At 36.2% G+C, this 19,186-nt stretch overlaps 2 protein-coding genes across 2 annotated transcripts in view; both read left to right on the top strand.

Moving 5' to 3' along the window:
- Positions 1–19,186, top strand: part of LOC125263165 — a 71,338-nt gene that overhangs the window by 32,531 nt on the left and 19,621 nt on the right. Inside the window, exon 6 of the mRNA XM_048182083.1 lies at positions 15,309–15,632. Within this exon, the coding sequence (XP_048038040.1) occupies positions 15,309–15,632 (324 nt within the window). The remainder of the gene's footprint in view (positions 1–15,308; positions 15,633–19,186) is intronic.
- On the top strand, positions 1,195–5,283 carry LOC125263167. The gene is made up of 3 exons (XM_048182088.1): positions 1,195–1,489; positions 1,993–2,274; positions 4,877–5,283. Exons 1-3 carry the CDS (start codon positions 1,222–1,224, stop codon positions 5,023–5,025), a joined length of 699 nt encoding a protein of 232 aa, XP_048038045.1. The 5' UTR covers positions 1,195–1,221; the 3' UTR covers positions 5,026–5,283.

Raw genomic sequence — 19,186 nt, 5'->3', positions numbered from 1 at the left:
GGTTTGAGCTGTTATTTGATGGATGTGGCATGCGTGCAGATAGACTTCCTAAACCATGATATGAAACTATTAAAAACACAATGATAATAGACTATCCAGAGTATGAATATACTAAATCTATAGTAGGCCTATATTTGTGTATTGTTTTTACCAGCTTTCACCATGTTTTACTGTATGTAACAGCTGTAGATGCGGTAATTTCAATGAAGTGTTTGGATTAGGGTGGTCAGTTTTGGATGCAGATTAGATGGTGAAAATAAGTGTATTAAATGAAAAAGGTAGATATGACTAGAAGTCACATGACTGAAATGTCCCAGTGTTACTGTTAAATATGTTTGAAATATGTTAATAAATCAGATTTTAGCAGCACCATATGTTACTATACTCAATATTATGCAATCCAGTCCAAAATTTTATGTCTACAACATCATTATCCACACAGACTCTTTGAGAACCCCCCCTTCTCTCTCCCCTTCTGCAATCCAGTCCAAAATTTTATGTCTACAACATCATTATCCACACAGACTCTTTGAGAACCCCACCCTTCTCTCTCTCTCTCGCTCTTTCACACACACGCAAACACACACACTCTCAGACTCGCACTCGGTCTATTCTGAAATAGTATTACTCCTGTGTATCTCTACAAGATTTTCCTTCAAATTACAACATTTTCAGATAATCTTTGCAAACATCTTGAGTGAGACATCTTAATTGCAGGAAATGTTTCACTCATTTGTTTTTTGCTGTTTTTGCTTTTGGTGTTTGGCTGGTAAGTTAGAACATGTTTTTATGGTTTTAATTAGCAAATTTATATCACTGTGAAATCTAGTCTGGATTCAGGTTTGTGATCTCAGATTAAACACTCACTGTAGTATGAATATGATGTTCTACTTACTCAAGCTGTATGAATATGCAGAATATGCTGCTGAATGCACTCTTAGAAAAAAAGGTTCTTTGGGGTTCTATATAGAACCTTTTAGGGGTTCCATATATGAAGCGCCTAGAACCTTTTTTGGTTCTATATAGAACCTTTTCTTCTAAGAGTGTGTAAACCGTTGCAACCGTTACAAGTTGAGCTCAAGCTCAAAAGCATGACGATTTAATCAAGTGTGATCGGTTTTGAATTTTAAACTTTTCTTCATTAAGAACTTCAGTGTGTGACTGAGAAACGGACTCTGTTCTTCAGGAGTGTTTGGTGATCCAGTGAAGTCAGTGTCAGTGATGGAGGGAGATTCAGTCACTCTAAACTCTGATACTGAACTACAGACAGATGATGTGATACAATGGCGGTTTGGATCCAAAAACTCTCTTATAGCTACAATCAACAGAGGGACTGGAATCTTCTCCACACAAGATGAGAGATTCAGAGACAGACTGAAGCTGGATCATCAGACTGGATCTCTGACCATCATGAACATCAGAAACACAGACTCTGGAGAATATCAAATCAGGGCAAAGATCATATACAGATTCAGTGTTGCTGTCTATGGTTAGTATTAATATTAGTGTTTTTGGCACATTATTTGTCAAAATAGTTTTACAGTAATACTGCAAAATAATTTTATGCGTCTTTGCTTTATATTTGCATTCATTTGAATATGTGCATCAGTGGATTGTTAAAGTCAGCTTTTAAGTTTAGGTCTTCTTAGGCCTGTTTTGTGCTACATAAGTGTGATTTATTTTTTACTCGGAGCTCGAGCCAAGCTTCGGGTTCAAGCTTCCTCTGCGGACAGCAAGCCAAGTTTGTTTTACTATTAAACTTTTAACTACTATTAGACTCACCTACAGCAGGTGAAATTTTCAGTATAATGACCTCATACACTGAAAAAAAATGTTTTATTAATATCTAAAATACTATTTAACAACACTGATTCTACCTGATTACATTGATTTATACCACCAAAACTCATTTTATGGGTCACATCAGGAAGGCTCTTTAAGATAACATTTGCAGGTTATCATTTATTATTGTTATTCTCTTGTGTTTTTCAGCTCGTCTACCTGTCCCTGTCATCAGCAATAACTCTTCATCATCATCATCATCATCATCATGTTCATTGGTGTGTTCAGCTGTGAATGTGAGTCATGTGACTCTCTCCTGGTACAAAGGAAACAGTTTATTGTCCAGCATCAGTGAGTCTGATCTCAGCATCAGTCTCTCTCTACCTCTGGAGATTGAGTGTCTGGATGATTCGTACAGCTGTGTGGTGGCTTATTCATTCACCAACTTGACTACACATCTCAACAACACTGATTTCTGTCAGCCATGCTCAGGTAGGCTACATCAGAAGTTGATTGATTATTGTAATCATTGATTGAGCTGCGCTTTGTTGATCATCTTCAGCTACGTTATGTACATTTGTTCTCACTGCAGAGCAAATGGGTGGAGCTTACGTCTAGGTCCTCCTCGCTAGACATCCAGTGAGGAGGAGCAAATGTAATTTGGGCCTAATCGGTGGAGCCAGAATATCCAAACACACCTTAACCCTACAACTCTATTCTTCCACCCCATTAGACGTCATTTGACTCTGCAGTGAGTACCATTTGTCATGTCGCGCTGCAACAATTTGAAACCGCCTTTCTACTACTGCACATGACTATGGCCATTGGACCGGAAGTCATTCATTCATAGCCGCCTTTCCACTGCACATGACAAAGGCCCAGTCCCAAATGGCACATTTCTATGCACTTTCGGTCTTGTGGACTTACAATGGCTGCCATGTGCGCATGTCTGTTAAGTCCACGAGACCGTAGGGTGTCCCATTTGTCAACTTTAGGCTTCAGGAGGGTGCTCGTGAGCACCCCTTTGCGGCCGATATGCGCACTTTTGCAGAGCCCGCACTGGTGCGAACTCCGCGGCAGACTTCTTCCCGACAGTCAAAGCGACGTTACATCATGAAAGTGCGGACTAGGAAGGCCGTGAGTGTTTAGGGTGCCATTTGGGACAGGGCCAAATGACAGCCATTGGACCGGAAGTCATTTATTTGCTATGCGGAAAGTTAGGTAGTGATGAGAGAAAGTAAGCTTTTCAAAGTGAAGTTAAAAAGTTAACAAATTGCTTTGAAAAATTATTTACTGTTTCAAAGCGTTCAATTCTCCACACGCTGGTGACCCCTGTTGGTCAGAACAGTGTAAATACAAAAAAAACATGCATAAAAACACCTTTTACAAACACATTTCAGATGATTTATTGAAAATATCAAATGCAATTAACTAATCATCTAATAATATTAAATATCAAGTGTCTATGATGTGTTCTTTTTATCAATTTTCTGGGCTTGTTTTGTTTGTTCCAGGCCAAAACAGGCCAATAATAGACTGTTAACTATTATTCCTTTTAATTATACTAATGTCTAATTAAAACATGTAAAAATATAAACAAGGGCCTATATTTGCGGCACGCTGTCGACGCTGACCAGATGTGATGTAATCCAATGTAGGCCTATTTCTTTCAGATCAGTGTGCCAATGAATACTTTTTGTTTAACTTCATCAGAAACACTTGATACATTTAAAAACTTTTTAAAATACATGGTTATTGATAAGTAATCAATTATTAAATTAATATTTATATTTTTTATGTTGTCTGGCACTGTATTTTCTCTCAAATTATTGGCAGGTATGCTACTGATCCTACGGATGGGGAATTTTTGGATGCATTAAAAAAATTGTTTTTAACTTGAGCGACCTCACCGTGTGCGATGCACTGACCAGATGTGATGTAATCCACTGTTTATTTCACACATATAGTGTGAGCAGTCAAGTCGCAGCTCAATGACCAGGCCGTATAGTGTGTGAGCACAAAAATCATGAGCTTTGGCTTTACATCGCATGCAGTATACATGGATGCACAGTGAGAGTTGGTATTTAACAAAAACATTGCTAATAATCGCACAGTGTATGCCTGGCTTAAGGTACACCGAGACAGAGAGAATTAGCTTCTCTCCCACGATCATAATGAAAGTTCTGTATGACTCGCACTAGTGGGCAAATACCGACACTCATGTCCAAAAGTCATGTGCTGTGGAAAGGCGGACTGAGGCTGTCTGCACTGGATGCAACTGTTGCATATGCATTTGTCCTTTGTGTCAGAAACACTGTGAACGCTTGGAGTATGTCAGAAATAGAACGAGCCATCAGTTTACTGATGTCTGTCGTGTCACATCAGATCGCGCCTCATCCTGTGTATGCTGCGTTCACACTGCCAGGGACTTTGTCTCTGCATGTCACCAGTGGCTGATGGTGAGGTCACTAGTGGGCCTAGTTTTCTTACTGCTAAAAAACAGACTGTAAAAAAAGATGGTCGACGCACTTCACTCTCTTCCAAAAGTGAAGCCATCAAGCGTGAAATGGAGCCGTGGTATCAAGGTCCCACCCACACTCCCTCAGAATCGGTTAGTGCAGTTTATTTGATTACTTAGTGTGTCTCACGTCCCATTAGATTACATGTGAGTTTATGACCTATACTGGGACCAGCCTCCTGGGAGTTTCCGCTGAACTGGTTTGACGTATTTGGACATGGGCATAGTTTCTGACATCACACTTGGATGTTTGTCAGTTTAGGATGTCCACCGCAGACTGAGACGCTTTTCAACTTTATTGTGTAGCTGGACACAACTACCTGTCACCAATGGTTACTGTCTCCAGAAATCACCAGCTCTCCATTGGTAATTAATGAAAATGAATTGTGTTGCTTTGTTGCTGGATGTCGCTTGCAGTGTGAATGCAGTTGTAGATGGCATGATTATAATGGGATCTGTTGTCTTTAGTCGAGTTGAGTTGCGCCGCTCACATCTGTTGTTGACAGTGACAAAGTATGTTTGAGTGTTTATTAAAATGTAAAATTCCATCTCTGTGTTGTTCTTACCTTCCTTCAGAATGTATCCATTGTTGTGGTTCTACTGAAGCTGTGATCCGATTGGCTCTCTCTGCTCTGGTGGGCGTGGCTGCTGTTGCTGTGCTGGTTTATGACATCAGACCCAGAAAAGATGAACAGCAGAGAAGATCAAACCCTCACACTGATTAACCATATTCTCATGCCAGACACCAGGGTGATATTAACAAAATAATATGTCAATGAGTAAGGGATAATATACAGTCAGCCAGACATTATCACAAATTAAATCTAGACAGAGTGACAGGGACTCCAATATTTATTATACAAGTTAACACATGAAACATTGGTCTGGAGCTTGAAATGACTTTGTTAGCTAATCAATCCTGTTTTGAGTCATTAATATGGTTGCATTCACACATGTTGCTATGATGTTTGCTTCTCATGATATGCATTAAATTACATTTGAATATGGAAACATATATATTGCATTGCAATAATATAATTATTGCAACAGAGGTGATCAGTAAAAAAAAAAAAAAAACACTTTGAAAATTGTCACTTTGAATCATAGCCAGTGGAGCATATCTATTACTTTTTTCATTAAAATTTTGTCCTTGTATCTTGTGTGATGTGTGTTTGTGTTCTCTTTCAGAAATTTAAAGAATAAGATGAGGTGGAGTATGAATTTGCACCTAGTTCCTTGGTCTTGGGCTGATATAATATGTATGAACACCCCAAATGATCTCCAGATCCACCATAAAAGCACCCACAGACAACTCAGGGTACATTTACACAACAACAATGTACTAAAAAAAATTATTATTATTTTTATTTTTGTATTTTTTTGATTGTGTAAACCAATCTAATATGACTTTAAAATTAGCTGAAGATTAGCCAATGTCCTGTTGATTCATTAAATGATAAGCTATTTCCTCACAAAAGTGGTTTATTCTGCATAGTGAAGCCTCTCCTCCATTGACATCCATTAAAAAAAGAAAAATCATCTCGTCTCCTTCCCTATAACCCCAGCTTTAGCAGACATGACATTTTTTTCGGCTAAGTTTCCATGCTTGCTTTCTAGTGGCTTTGGTCAAAATGATCACACAGATCTGTGAAAACGACTAAAAACAGTGTAAACTGCCAGGCCAGTAGATGGCGATTGTCACTACACTACGCACCTATAGACTGAACACGTAATCAGTGTTGAGGAAAGTTACTTTTAAAAGTAATGCATTGCGATATTGTGTTGCATTACTTGGTTACTTTTAATGAAAAGTAATGTGTTACATTACTTTTGCGTTTTTCTCACCTGGGCTGAGCTTGCTTGTTTGTTTTTTTAATAACATCAACAAAAAAAATTATATAATTTTGGCTAATTTAAAGGCCATTTCACATCAAAAGTGAAATGAATAAGCTTCAGGCTGATCTCAACATGTGATGTTTTTTGCTTAGTATTATTGAATTGGATCATTGAAGGTCAGCAGCAAAGACATTGGGTAATAAAGTGAGATTAAATACGTGAAGTACACTGTAAAAAATTACCGTGATTTTAACAGTAAAAGACTGTAAAAATGCTGCGGTGAAAAACTGTTAATTGGTTTACAGAAAGTTTCCGTACTATATACGGTGAATAACTGTAATAGATCTAACGGTACATTTAATGTAATTTTACGGTAAAATACCGTTAAATTCACAGTTTTTGAAAGTGAAAAATAACAATTCATTGTAAAATTTACAGTGAAAAACCGTAAATTGACATTCCCACAATTCCCTGCGTGACACTTCACATTTGATATATTTTTGTTGAAATAACTGTTTCTTCTTAGTTTTTCTCATTTTTTTCTAATCAGTTATGTACATTAGGGTTTTATGTTACATCTAATGTTGTTAAATTAATGTTTATTGCATTTTTAAAATTTCGTGCATGTTACCATGATGGTGTTTAGTGTGTGTGTGAATGACACTGTGTGCTCCTTCTATATATTAGTATTGTTAGTATTCTGAGATTGCATTTCACTGTTTTTACTACAATAACCATCAGTAATGCGTTACCCCCAACACACACATAATACACATGCCAATACACATGTGCATGATGTCACCGTTTTCACAAATTCATGTTTCTTTGTAGTATATTCCCTGTACATACTGTACGATTTTATGCTGTTCCAGACAAAAGATGACCAATTGTGGCGAATTCTGTGGTCATGGCTCCTAAACGGTTGTCCTACTTTGTACAGTGATGGTTCAAAGATGTACAGGTTCAAAGATGGCTGTTGTCATGGTCTTGCGACCAAAGATAGCCTGTGATCATTTTCTGACAGCATCAGAAATTTAGCATGATCATCTGACATTGTTTTTGTTGCTATGTGTCTTTCGTTCATCCTCTTTTTATCAGTGCACATAAAAACCACACTTACCAAAGTGTGATTCATCTTGCTTTATTCATTTACCACTAGCGCACGCTGATGACGTTTAATTCTTCTATACTTAATGATCTTACAGGATTGCCAAAATCGCAGCAGGCATTACAAAGAGACGATAACTGTATCATTTTTTAAAAATGGGTGAACAGGGATTGTTTTAACAACATTGTCGTCGGACACTAAATGTACTGAGGTTATTTGCAGTGAATTGAATGTCAAACTGCTCTGTTTGAGAGTCAAACTGAAACCTGCTGTGGTCTCGTGTCTTTAGTTCTGGAAAGAAATGTGGTTTGATCTGTTGGTGGACAAACAGCTTGTGCATGAATATTTGTCTGGACGTTTGTTCAGGTGTGTCAGTAAGTGCATGTCTTGATGTGTAACAATGTGTTTGTTTTTATGTCCTGCTAATATTATTCTCAGAGTTTGAATTCCTCTTTACACCTAACAGTTCTGTAAAATAAAGTATTGAATCCAATATTGATGTTTGACAAAAATAAAAATTATCTCAAATCAAATTGTGAGATCATACCGTGTGAATGAGAAATATGAAAACACCATATACTTTGTGTCTGTGAAATATTAATTGATTAATAGATACGCAGCTCATTATATCTATGAGTGGATATAATCATGCTGTGATTCTGCAGGAAATACTGAGTCAGTAAGAGGAGACGTTCTTGATTTTCACACTTAGTCCCCACATCCTGTGCTGTTATTTTTGAAGCACATACCCTGTTTTGGTCAGTCAACATCTGGGAGTAGCTTTAAGGTTCATTAGACTGTAATTTACTTTTGTAAAGGTATCATGCAGATTTCTGATGCTTGTTCATTTATTTTGTTTCCATCAGTTTTGGGGAGTTACAGACAGTATATACCAAAAGGATCAAATAAAACAAGGTTTATTAAAGAACTCAAATGATCCCAAGAACGCACAAACACCACAAAACAGTTTCTATGAACACCAGACAAATGAACGAGAACTAAAGAGGAACTTAAATAGACAAGGTGATGAACTGATTACAGGCAGGTGTATTGTTGATGTCCATGGTGACAAACGGCTGGTGGAAAAATAGAAGAAAGGAAACAAAGGAAACTAAAAGTCCATGAAAAGAATGAACTGAACATAACATAATGGTGACAGTAGCAAAGCTGTTAGCAAACTATTTTCTTCAGTGTAGTGCTGCCATCCAAAGGCTAAATGCAGTCACTACACATTTAATAAAGGTGTAAAGACTGATGTTTTGTTATTGATGAGTTTTGTTGTGGGTATATTAGTTATAATGTCATGTGACTGATCACTCCATATTGAAACTTCTTCCAGCATACAAAGTAAAAAAATTTAAGAGCCTCCAAAAATCTGTTACTGGGTGAACACCTTGCTTTTGTTCACATAATGGTTCAGTTACAACATTCAACAGCAGGAACTAACTAGTCATGTTAACCAGACAAACCTTTATTTCATGCAGTTCAGCATTTCTTCAGACAAACAGTGCACACCACAGCATTGAGCGCCATCTATTGTCCAAAATAAAAGTCCAACCACTTGCACTTAAACACACACAAAAAAATGTTCTTTGGGGTGGTTGAGGTGCTTTATAACACCACTGCCATGAAGAAAAGATTAAGAAAGAAAGATTAAACCTTTGTATAGTTCTTTATAGGTTCTCTAAGTCTTTCTTAGTCTCTTAGTTTAGTTGGAGAAATTATTAAAAAACAACACTGTAAAAAAACAAACAAAAAAAAAAACAGTGAAATGCATGGCAGAACAGAGTGCCAAACATTTACCATTAACAGTCAATGACTGGCAGAAGCATCTGCCCAAAAACTAAAATTATGGCAAAATATGCTACACAGTTACTGCCTTTAAGTCAGTTGTAGTTGTGTTTTATTTTCGGAGAGTTCAAGCATGATGTTGAACAGGGCCGTGCACAGACGTTTTAAGGTGCAGTGGCCCAAACCAACATTAATTGAGGGTGCAAAAGTAATACTGATTCAATGCAGTTAACGCTGACACATTAACATTGATTTAAAGGTGCCCTAGAATTAAAAATTGAATTTATCTTGGCATAGTTAAATAACAAGAGTTCAGTACATGGAAATGACATACAGTGAGTCTCAAACTCCATTGTTTCCTCCTTCTTATATAAATCTCATTTGTTTAAAAGACCTCCGAAGAACAGGCGAATCTCAACATAACACTGACTGTTACGTAACAGTCGGGGTGTACGCCCCCAATATTTGCATATGCCAGCCCACGTTTCCAAACATTATGAAAGGCATTAGACAAGGGCAGCCAGTATTAACGTCTGGATCTGTGCACAGCTGAATCATCAGACTAGGTAAGCAAGCAAGAACAATAGCGAAAAATGGCAGATGGAGCAATAATAACTGACATGATCCATGATATCATGATATTTGTAGTGATATTTGTAAACTGTCTTTCTAAAAGTTTCGTTAGCATGTTGCTAATGTACTGTTAAATGTGGTTAAAGTTGCCATCGTCTCTTACTGTATTCACGGAGACAAGAGCCGTCGCTATTTTCATTTTTAAACACTTGCAGTCTGTATAATGCATAAACACAACTTCATTCTTCATAAATCTCTCCAACAGTGTAGCATTAGCCGTTAGCCACGGAGCACTATCAAACTCATTCAAAATCAGAAGTAAACAATATAACAGTATACAATACTCACATAATCCGACGCATGCATGCAGTATGCATGACGAACACTTTGTAAAGATCCATTTTGAGGGTTATATTAGCTGTGTAAACTTTGTTTAGGCACCGTTTAAGGCAAGCGCGAGCTCGGTGGGCGTGGAGCAAGAGAATTTAAAGGGCCAGTAGCCCTGAATCGGCTCATTTATAATGATGGCCCAAAATAGGCAGTTAAAAAAATTATTAAAAAAAATCTATGGGGTATTTTGAGCTGAAACTTCACAGACACATTCAGGGGACACCTTAGACTTATATTACATCTTTTTTTAAAAAGTTCTAGGGCACCTTTAACATTGTTTCGATCATTGCTTGCTATCTGGGAAATGGTCTTAATAAATGAGGTTAAAAACAGTAAGTTTCAGAGCAAGTAGTTTAAATCTTTAACTAACATCTAAATGTATATCATAAATATGAGGAAAACCAGACAAGGCGCCTTAGAGAGTGAGTCATTACTTGAGCAGCTCAGTTTGAGTCAAAACGAAATCTGCTGTTTTCGGTGGTGGAGGTTTCAGATGTAACTTAAAATCACAGTTTAACACTGTCCTGTTAGTTCATGATCTGTTGGTCACTGAAGTGTTCACATATTTCAAGCGCTTTATTTTTGAAAATGATTCACCTGTTTGTTTTGTTCTGCTTGTGGCGTCTCTTCAAATGAGTCTGCTCAAGTGTAAATGAACGTCTCTGTCCATTCGTGTCTGTCCTCATCTTCCTTTGTGTCTGCTGCTGTTCTGTTTCTTCTTCAGTTCACCTTTACAGCTACAAACAAGGTATTTAGTCTTTTATGTTTTCCAGGAGTGTTTGCTGATACAGATGAAGTGAAGTCAGTGTCAGTGATGGAGGGAGATTCAGTCACTCTAAACTCTGATCTTACTGAAACAGATGATGAATATCTGATGCTGTGGAGGTTTAAAAACACTTTAATAGATGAAATCAGTGTACTGGCCGACAGCATGACTGTATATGATGATGTTCTTGATGGGAGATTCAGAGACAGACTGAAACTGGATCATCAAACTGGATCTCTGACCATCATGAACATCACAACAGAGTTTCACTCTCACTGTCTATGGTGAGTTATATATTGGTTTCACCTGTTTTATTTAGTAAAGCTTTAAAGTAGATCTATCTCAACATTTTGATTAATTTGATCCTTGATTATTAAAATGACTAAATCATTGCAACAGTTGTCTCTGCTACTCGTATAAATGACAAGTTCATGATAAATATGATTCTTTTGTAAATGTAGAGACAGAAGTGAAGATCAGGACTGTCAGAATGAGACGAGACACTCACTAACTCACTGATGCTGCAATAAACACTTTATATCTTTATTTCATGTATTTCAGCTCGTCTGCCTGTTCCTGTCATCAGCAGAGACTGTTCACAATGTTCTTCATCATCTTCATCATCATCATCATCATCATCAAATTGTTCATTGGTGTGTTCAGCTGTGAATGTGAGTCATGTGACTCTCTCCTGGTACAAAGGAAACAGTTTATTGTCCAGCATCAGTGTGTCTGATCTCAGCATCAGTCTCTCTCTACCTCTGGAGGTGGAATATCAGGATAAAAACACCTACAGCTGTGTGCTGAACAATCCCATCAGCAACCAGACTCAACATCTGGACATCACTCACCTCTGTCACACATGTGCAGGTACAGCAGTGCTGATAATATTCACTGAATTCATTTGTTGATTTTAATGAGACTGATAACTTAAGATGCCTGAAATGATGAATGAGCTTCTGTCATCCTCATCATACTCATACTCATGTTTTTTTCTTGTGTGGAGCACAACAGGTGATCTTTTTGAGGTCATGGCAGATTAAAGTCAGTTTGTTGAAAATCTCAATTCTGTTTTATCTTTGTTTTTTCAGAAGTCCACGTGCATTATTGTGATTCTGTTGAAGCTGTGCTCTGATTGGTCGTCACTGCTCTGATGGGCGTGGCTGCTGCAGCTGCTGCTGTTCTTCTGGTCAATGACGTCAGATCGACAAGAGGGAAAAAGGAGGAAACAGAACAGATGTCATAAATATTGTGACATATATAAGAGTTTTAATCGTAAAGATGAAAATATGTGTGCTTTAATTGTTTAATAAAGCTGCTGGTCAAAACTATGCATATTTTTAAAATATTTCATATTATTCTTTAATGCAGTACATTTCACATTTCTTTAATCACACTGTTTCCACTTTTTTCTTAATTTATGTTATGTTGCTATTTTCATTTTGTTTCATAATTGTATGCAGTAACCCCACAAATATAGTAAATGTAAAAAAAATTGTCACCAATAAATCACTGTAGAATTGAACTGAATATTACCTTTATAAACTGATATACATCTATGATTCATATGCCTATATTTTAATTGAATGGGTTGTTTGGATGTATTTTTACTATTTTTTTCCATAAGGATTTCAATAATATCTCAAATAATAATCACACAGCAGTACAAAGTTTGATCTCAAGAAAAAAAAATTTGTTTATGAAAACAAGGGGGAAAAATCCCGGTTTAAGACTGCTGACATCTTTTATGTTGGAATGAACTACAATCCCATGATGCAACATTTGCCATGATGCTTTGATATTTGTCTTCAAGAAAGTTAATATTTATATAGTATAATAGTAGCAAATATATCACATGCACATTGTCCTGCAAAATCACATCTACATCCTGAAACAGAGCGATAACCAGCTGCTGTTCTTCTGAATAACAGAATCAGAGCAGAAAACACTGAATTTATCAGTGAAGCATGTTTTAGAAAGTCAACATTTAATATACCTGTGAAATCTGAACTATTGTGTATCTGTTTTTCACTGTATCTGCTCAAGACTGTTTTGGAAAGATTTAGAAATTAGAAAACTTGGGTTTATGAAAGAAATGTGTGTATTTTTCTCTTTCTGACAACTAATGTAAATAATGTGATTATGTTATCTTGTGGCATTGAATAAAAAATAATAATAAAATAAAAAACAGATCAGATATCATAAATATTGTGAGTTTTAATCTAGTGATTTACATTAAAGCATTTTCAGATGCTTTTTCTGTGTACTTTGGGTCCATCTGGTGGCCAAAATCTAGAATATTCATTAATATTTAATTTCATCAGCATCCATTTTATATTTCTTTGCCAGTTACACAGTTTCTGAATTTATGTTTCATTGCTTTGCACATTTTCACTTTACTTTGTTTTAATTGTACTCTATAAAAAATTATATGATCAATAAGTTATATATAACAACATATGATCTTACATTGCTTTAAAATATCAAAATAAGCAATTTTAATTGTACTTTAAGGCACAGATTACAGTGTACAGAACAACAAATATCTTACTGAACGAAGAAAGCAGTCAAATACCAGTCTCCTAGGTAAAAATTGCACATGAACGCCCCCTCAAGTCTAAACTTGAGTGAGATGACTTGAAATCTTGAATAACGACTTCAGAAGTGGGAAGTACAAAATTTCCATTACAAACTAGAATATAAAATAAGCTAGTTGGTTGATTTTAAGTTAGTCCAACTATAGCATAAATATGAAGATTTTATTTGAGTATTATTTAAGCATAAGCAAGACGAATTATTTCAAATTCAACTCTCAGAAGATCAATCTTTCACAATAATAAAGCAACTGCTAAAAATCATCTTTAAAAGATCTGACATCACTTTTTTTTCATAAACTCCACCTGTGATGCACAAACATACAAACACAATTGGGGGCGGGGTTTTGGAGAGAGGGTGTGGTTGGAGACGGGGGCGTGGTCTAATTCAGTCTGGAGGAAGTTAGTAAATAGTTAACACTGTCAGCAGCTTGTTCTCCACACATCTTTACTGCAGACACTCGCAGGATTTCAGACTGAAACTATTTCAGATCACTGAATTGATGAAGAAAATGTTTCACGCATTTATTTTTTGCTGTTGCTGTCTGGTTGGTAAGTCATTTATTGTCATAATTATTCATAATACTGTAAAATTATATGTAACATTATATCTCAAAACACATAAAGCCAAGTGCAAAAATAAGATGAATCATCTCCACATAAAAGTTTTCTATACTGAAGCATCACTTACAATGACTGAAGGCATTTTCACTCCTGTGGATCATTTGTTCTGAAACAGGGATTAAAATTACAATGTCACAATTTTACAATGTTGCAGTTTCTTCTTGGTTCATTTCACTTTCACATTATGAACCAAAATTCATACGAGTCACGTGCGAGTAAACTGTCTTCTCATTGGTCAGCGTGCTGCTGTGTGTGTGTTTTGCACAGTTGTTCTGAAAAATCTTTGACCAAATTTCAGTTAGTCATTTCTCTTTATCTTTGCTCCAGATAAACCCATTCATTTTGAGAAGCATTAGCAAAACAAACACTGTGTGTGTAATTACCCATCATTCATTGTGATGAAGCCTGATTCATTGGTCTGTTATTTTGGATTGCTTTCTCAACACAAGTGAATCGCTCCAGAGTTTGTTTAAGCGGACGGAGACCACAGGCCAAGACTAGATGATCTCAGAGTGATGTTAGTGAGGATCCGAGCGTGATTTCAGTGTTCATATGTGCCTAAATGAACTGAATTAACAGAGAAAACACTCCTGATTCTGAAACAAACGCTTCAAATGAGCCAGATGTGAAAACAGCCTCAGACTCAAACAGAACAGCTTCTGGTTGCTGGTTATTATTAATTATATATATATATATGATGATTCTGAGTGAAATGCAGTGAAACATCAATAATCATCACTATTTGATCAGTTTTTTTTCTCACAACTTTTGCTATAACAAATGTACTTCAGAAAAACACAGTTACAGCAGCCAGAGAAACATTAAAGTTCAGAGGTCAAGGGTCAAGACCTACTAAAGCAAGTGATTACCTCCATAACGGTGACTTCAAACTTTATTATTTTCAATAAAACAGCGCTAAGGCTTCCTGGAGGATAAGTGAGGGCTGCACATGCAGAGCCAGTGTTAAAGGACCAACGTTTTTACAGTGAGCAAATTCTCAGAGGTCCTGCGCTGGCAGCACTAAGTGAACCCGTAAAGGGCTTGACTGCAGTTATAAATATGCTATTATAAATCACACAGTGTGCTCCCGGCTTTAAGCCTGTGACTGAAGTCATTTGTAGTTCTTGTGTTCCTCTGTCCTTCAGTGATTCTGCTTGTGAACAGCAGAATAATGACTAATCAGCACTTAATTAATTACTTAATTATCTACTTAACTTCAACACTGATTCAGTGTTAATTTAACACTGAGGATTTTGCCCAGAGTTTGTAATCATTTTAAAACTATTAATATGTGTGACTGAGAGACTGTGTGTGTTTGTTCTTCAGGAGTGTTTGCTGATGAACTGAAGTCAGTGTCAGTGATGGAGGGAGATTCAGTCACTCTACAGACTGATCTTACTGAAATACAGACAGGTGATGAGATAACATGGACATTTGGAACTAACAGGAATCTTTTAGCTGAAACTGATGGAGTGACCATTAATATTTTTGATCATCTTGATGAGAGATTCAGAGACAGACTGAAGCTGGACAAGAAGACTGGATCTCTGACCATCACAAACATCACAACTGAACATACTGGAGATTATGAAGTTGAGATCAGCCTCAGGAGCTTATCACCTAAATACAGATTCAATGTTACTGTCTATGGTGAGTACACAACTATTATATTACATTACAGATTCTGCATATTTATTGACATAATTCTTCTTAATACTGCAAAATTAAGAGTTTTTTTCAACCTCTTTCAAACAGTGAAACAGGCCTCTTATTTCTGGTGTAATTCCTCTGAAAATTCACACTACTTTTTCATTCTGTTATAATTTTTATGTCAAACTCATAAAGCTCACTCTAAATGAATGTCATTCAAACATACCGAAGTGCCTAAACCATCTCCACACAAGAGTTTCATGAACTGAGACAGATCTGACAGTTCTTGCTGTGAGAGGAATATAACTAATTTGACACGACCAGTCGGATGAAGAGCTCCAGGGTTTGAAATCTGAGATTTAAAGTCGTTCTTTGATTTGTAACGAAGGAAAAGTGAAGTTAGTTGTGAGAAAAGATGGTGCAGCACGTGTCTTTAAACTTTAAATGAGTGTGAAAGGAATATTTAGTTCCCATCTTCACCTGATCTGCTGAGATTTAATGAAGAAGCTGAAGACAAACGTCTTCCAGAAGCTCTTGAGACTCAGTGGCTGTTCTTGTGTGTCTGTTCCCCTTATTGAGCTCAGGATCTAGTCAATACAATCCCAGAAAAGCTGTATGAGCTCACAGTCAATCAGATCAATAATGTGCTAATCTCACTACAAACTCACTAGACAGAATGTATTCATTTAGCTGCAGGTTTAACGTGTAACGGAGACAAGCTATAAGATCTGAGTGTGTAAACCTCACTGCCCTGACCTCAAGAGACACACATGTGACTGATGCTAGAGATTTACTGTCCTTGTTAGCAAGAATGTTTAATTTTGTGATGTTTTTACTGTATTTTTACAGTATTGTTTCTATAGGCTCAATCTACAGAAGGCTTCATCTTCAGATATATAATGTGAATGTAGTTTCATCTGTTGGGTAGAGAACATGTGCACGAGAATGTGTTTATCTCTGGACGTTTGTGGTTAATGTGAGTTTGTGTTTGTATGTTTTGAGCTGTGAATAGTGTGTGGGTGAAAGAACGCCCATAGTTTAACTTACTCTTTATGAGAAACAGTTTTACTGTGAAATAAAGTGCAGAATTAGTGAACGCTAATGTTTGACAAGAAAAAAATCTCTGTAAAATCTGTGTGAATGTGAAATATTAACATACTGTATATCATATTATGTGTATGTGAAATATAATACTGATGCTCAGCTGCATATGAATCTCTTTATATATCCATGATTTGCATATTAATACTGTGACCTTCAGATCAGCACATTTCATCCATTTTGGGGAGTTTCAAACTAAAAGTATTAATATTTTCTTTTAGACTAACGTTTTTTTAAACATTGACTCTTTTCCAGTAACAAACACTATCAGTGAGGCGAGATCAGACCTCAACCTCCCTCGTGTCATGTGACTGATGCTCAGCATTAACACTCCTTTCAGCAAACAGTGAAAAACATGTTTATCGTACACTATTAAAAGCCTCCACAGACTTTACTACTTTTGCATTGTCCTTAATGGAAAGAGATGCTTTTTGCAAAATAGTAAAATTACAGTTTTTTTTAAGGCTGCTGTCCAGATTAGGACGATTCTTTGAGTCAGTGACTGATACAGTATATTGACCAAAAGTGAGGAGATGTTTGCAAAATATATTTCCTTTTAATTACACTTTAGATTCGATTAAACAATGAAAATATGAGTATGTTAATGTAAGACTGGTTTTCCTGCTAAGACAGAACATGAGATCAAACACCCTGAAATAAAACACTGAAAAAGAGAGATGGCCCTCACTGCAGGACACAAAATTAAACTCCTCCCACTTTATATATCCCTAAACCTACCCGACTCCGCCCCCTGGATCTCCAGTGTTCTGCAGTGAGGAGCTCCTGGAGAAAGATCAAAAAGAGCACAGGACACAGCCTTGTCCAGTCTTCTCTTCTCTTATCTCCAGTAGTTGTCTAATCCACTGGGATTGTGTACTACAACAATTATTGGCTCTTTGATGAATGTAACTTTGGACAGAAGCATCTGCTGAATGCATAAATGTAATATAAAAATAGTGATGTTGAAACAAAGCTTTGCTTACCAATGCTCTCCTTTGAACTGGATCAGAAAAGGTTCATTAGATTCATCTGGTGTTTTGGGGCCATCTGGTGGCGAAAACCATAAATATTCTTTAAAGGGAAGAATGAAAATTCTGTCATTTACTCTCCCTCAAGTTGTTCAAAATCTGTATAATTTTCTTTGTTCTGTTTAACACAAAGGAAGATATTTTGATGAAAGTTTGTAACCAGGCTGCTTTGGGGCATCACTTCCATATAGTAAAAAAATAAATACTATGGAAGTCAGTGGTGCCCCAGAACTGTTCAGTTTAACACAGGGGTCTCAAACTCGCGGCCCGCGGGATGATATTTTGTGGCCCCCCACCTGACATCAAAGTTTAGTGTTAGTGCGGCCCGCGAGTTATTCTAAAACTTTTGTTTTATTTTGTTATCACTTATGGCAGTGGTCTCAAACTGCCGGCCCGCGGGACATTATGACTGATATGCAAAGAAAAAGTCGCCGTTCTATGGGGGCATTCACATATCGCGTCACATAAGCGCCCGCGCCGCATTCTTCTTCTTTTTTTTTTTTTTTTTTTTTTATTGAAATATTAACAAAAATTACAAATTTACAAAACAAAGTGGCATACAGTTTACATTCAAAGTATCAATGTTAAGAGGGGCTTAGACAACCTAATATATAAAGGCAAAAAAAAATAAAAAATATTCACTTCCAATTAAGTCCATCTATATTAATATATAAAAATTAAATACAAGGGATAAAATAATAACATCATGACAAATTATATTTTTCCAATAAATCTATCAAAATTGTCTCACATTTGTGAATAAAATTTTTTGCTAATAAAAGTAAGGTATTAATCAAAAAACCTTTTTTACCATCTTCTTCATAGTTTCCATATTTAATATCTATAAAGGACAAGTTCAAATCAACCACATTACCCTTTTTTAACCACAATTGCACTTTTCCCCGGAAGACCCTAGAATATTTGCAAGCAAAAAAAATATGTTCTGTATTATCTGGAGAAGAATTACAAAATTTACATAATATCATTTCAATGTTAAATCTAATCTTTAGAAACACTCCAGAGGGATAAATATCATATAAGATTTTAAAGTGAGTTTCTTTAATTTTGGGGTGAACTGGAAATTTTAAATAGGAGGTTCTAATATGTTTAAGCATTTGGATGGCATGCGAACCCATGTTTAATAGTAAAAGCATTGTAATCTAGCACTTCTCCATCATCGTCAAAGAGATCCTTTATAAACCAAATATTTCTACCAAACCAAACTTCATAAAAGAGTGATTTCTTTCTATGTAGAATATACTTATTATTCCATATCAATGAATTATGTGGTGTAAAGTTATGGGTGTGTGCTAGTTTCCAATATTGCAAAATTTGTTGATTAAATGCGGATAATTTAATCGGAAGTTTAGAAATATCGAAATCACATTTAAGTAAGAATTCAATGCCACCAAATTTCTTAAGTAA

The sequence above is a fragment of the Megalobrama amblycephala genome, linkage group LG2, assembly GCF_018812025.1.
Source record: "Megalobrama amblycephala isolate DHTTF-2021 linkage group LG2, ASM1881202v1, whole genome shotgun sequence".
Classification (NCBI taxonomy): domain Eukaryota; kingdom Metazoa; phylum Chordata; class Actinopteri; order Cypriniformes; family Xenocyprididae; genus Megalobrama; species Megalobrama amblycephala.
Note: the sequence above shows the minus strand (reverse complement) of the source record. Positions and strands in the feature narration are given on the sequence as shown.